This window comes from Hordeum vulgare, chromosome 5H, assembly GCF_904849725.1.
Source record: "Hordeum vulgare subsp. vulgare chromosome 5H, MorexV3_pseudomolecules_assembly, whole genome shotgun sequence".
NCBI classification, from domain to species: domain Eukaryota; kingdom Viridiplantae; phylum Streptophyta; class Magnoliopsida; order Poales; family Poaceae; genus Hordeum; species Hordeum vulgare.
Window position 1 is genome coordinate 568,083,715 of NC_058522.1, and position 2,714 is coordinate 568,086,428.

Sequence of the window (2,714 nt, forward strand, 5' to 3'; positions counted from 1 at the left end):
CCCTAATAATGTTGTTCACATATTGAATCACAAGGAAGTCAAGGCATGAACCAAAAGCTTTTAGGGGTGCCAGAACAAGTTATTCTTCTCCTTGGGCCGGAGCCGGACTCATGAAACATCTTAGTTAATTAGTACTGTCAATTTAACGTGTTTTGTGTAAAATAGTATGAAAAAAACGAGTCGCGATATTTATGTATCAAGTTGCGCATTTGGCAGTCTAATGAGATTAAAACTAGTGAGCAAACATGAAATTAGGACCAACTAATGAGATTCCATTTTATTGCCAACATTTGACTACACTCAAAATGAAGAGCATCCGTACCAAAAGGAGGAAACAAAACATGAAACTAGATCATGAAAAACTAAACAAAACACAAAAGAAACTATGAAAAACTAAACTGAGGATCAACATGAAGCTATCTTTGGAATTCCACGTTATTGAGCCTTATCCCTGGTTATTGAGCAGAATCGGTCGTGGCATGCCGGCCGGCGATCTATGGGCGGCGCATCGGGGGAGGGAGGAGGGGAGCGCCAGGGCCGGGCGGGGTCTTGGCCGCGATCTTGGTGAGGAAGCTGACGGCGATCTTGATCATCTTCTGGAACTCGACGAGGCTGGCCTCGAGGATGAGCCTCACGTCGCCGGTCAGGTTCCTGCAGCTGAGCGTGCAGGCCGAGACGTCGACGATGGCCCGGTCGGCGAGCGCCTTGGCGACCACGTGCGCGTGGACCTTCAAGGCGGCGGTGGCGCCGTGGAGCTTCTTCATGGCGGCCTTCATGGTGACGCTGCAGTTGCTGAGGCAGACCTTGAAGTCCGGCACGGAGTTGTTGAACCCGGGGAGCTTGCCCTCGAAAATGGTGGTCGCCACCGCGCCGGCCTCCGTGGCCGCCTCCATGGCCACGGCCACGAGAGCCGAGAAGTCCACCGTCCCCGGCGCGCCGGCGATGAGCGCGGCCCGCGGCGAGACCGACGCCAGCGCGGTCTGGATGTCGAGGAGGCGCGGGCCCAGCTCCTTGACGCAGTGCGCCGGGAAGGGCACCTCCGTGCACGCGGTCACGAGCGGGCTCGCGCCCGGCGGGCCAGACGGACCCGGCGGGCCCGGCGGGCCAGCGCCCGGCAGCTGGGCGCGCCCGGCCGACGCGGCGGCCGGGAGGAGGAGGACGGCCAGGGCGAGCGCCAGCACGGTCGAAGCGGCCATTTCTTTGAGCTTGGAGCTGGATCGAGAACCTCTGTGGTTTCTGCCGGGCTGAGCTCTTGGTTTGTGGTGTGCTGGATCGATGGAGCGCTCGGATATTTATGTGTCCGTAGGGTTGCTCGCTCCATGGACCGAGTGGTTCTTGGTGCTCGTCGTCGGTGCGGCTGGGAGGTTTTTCCGACGGTGCATGCGCGCGGCCATGACCAGCGGGAGGCGCCGGATCGGTCTGGTGCTCAGTAAGCACGACTGTCCCGGGCGTCTGATCAGATTAACTGGTGCATGCGATCTTGCGCTAGGTTCTGGGGCGACCGCGTGAGGGCACCAAAGGAAGGTATGGACATGCATCGCACCACGCAATCATTCGGTTTACATATTTATTGAGGCATTCTTATATGATTTTGAGGTGTGGATAGACAGATATGAACATTGGTGCACACAAGCTGGATTTAATGCCGTTCCACAATTTAAATTCAAAACAATTTGAATTCAAACGATATTTAATTTGTTTGAGGGTTGACCGGAATTTCCTAAACCATCAGGTTTCTGATAATCTCGTCTGAAAAGAATACTGGTGTGACTACATGCTACAGACGTCAATTGTGGATGTTGTGACCAATGGGACCAAGTGCTACAAACAACGATGGTAGATGTTGTGACCGGTGAAATGACATGCTGCAACCAGCAATGGCAGATGTTGTAGTAGTTACGACAATGTATTACAAACGGTGGGACAAAATGCTAGAAGGGTTGTTGGATGTCCCTCAGTCTGATACGAATTTCCATGCAAGCAAATCAATGGTTGAGCACCCTGACTAAGACTTCGCTGAACCTCGGTCGGCTGAGTTTTAGCTAACCCGATGACTTTGACCCTTGGTTTTCTTCCGTATGTATGACAATCAATTTCTCATGAATGAAGGTACTCTATTTACTATGATTGTGTTCATATTGGCCTAATTTTGAAGATGTTTTGGCATTTTTTTAACAATCACCGGGGGGTGGGGGATCTTCCCCACCTGAATATATTGCATCAAGTATTCAGTTTACATAGGAGATTACAAGTCATGACGGATCATAACAATCACCCAACATAGGGAATTCTAGAGGAGAGAAACGCAAGCCACCGCTTAGTAAGATCCCTAAGTTCCAACTTCTTAAAGCGGTAGTTCCAAAGAGAAAAATCAGTAAGAATGTTCCTAAGAGTGATGCGAGAGAGATGATGTTCATCTCTGAAGACCGCTGCATTCCATGAGTTCCATAATTTCCAAAGAATGGCTAGAGGCACCATAGGCGAGATGTTGGGATTTGACCCGTATGGTGGTTGGATGTCTTGAATAGTAGATATGGTAGTGGGCGAAACAAAACCCAAAAGCATCCAAACCCGCGTAGCGGGTCTTGACTTTTGGGGCACGGAGCAACATCCACAATGTTTTTGTGCATCATATTGGCTCTGGTGTTTAGGCGGTTGAACAAAAGCCATCCGAAGGTCTTGACTTTGATGGTGACCCATGAAGACCAAATGTA

General features: G+C 51.3%; 1 protein-coding gene across 1 annotated transcript; it reads right to left on the minus strand.

Moving 5' to 3' along the window:
* Nucleotides 1-251: 251 nt before the first annotated feature.
* Nucleotides 252-1,513, minus strand: LOC123399316. Its single transcript, XM_045093729.1, has one exon. The coding sequence runs from the start codon at nt 1,194-1,196 to the stop codon at nt 495-497; it is 702 nt and encodes a 233-aa protein (XP_044949664.1). The 5' UTR covers nt 1,197-1,513; the 3' UTR covers nt 252-494.
* Nucleotides 1,514-2,714: the final 1,201 nt, after the last annotated feature.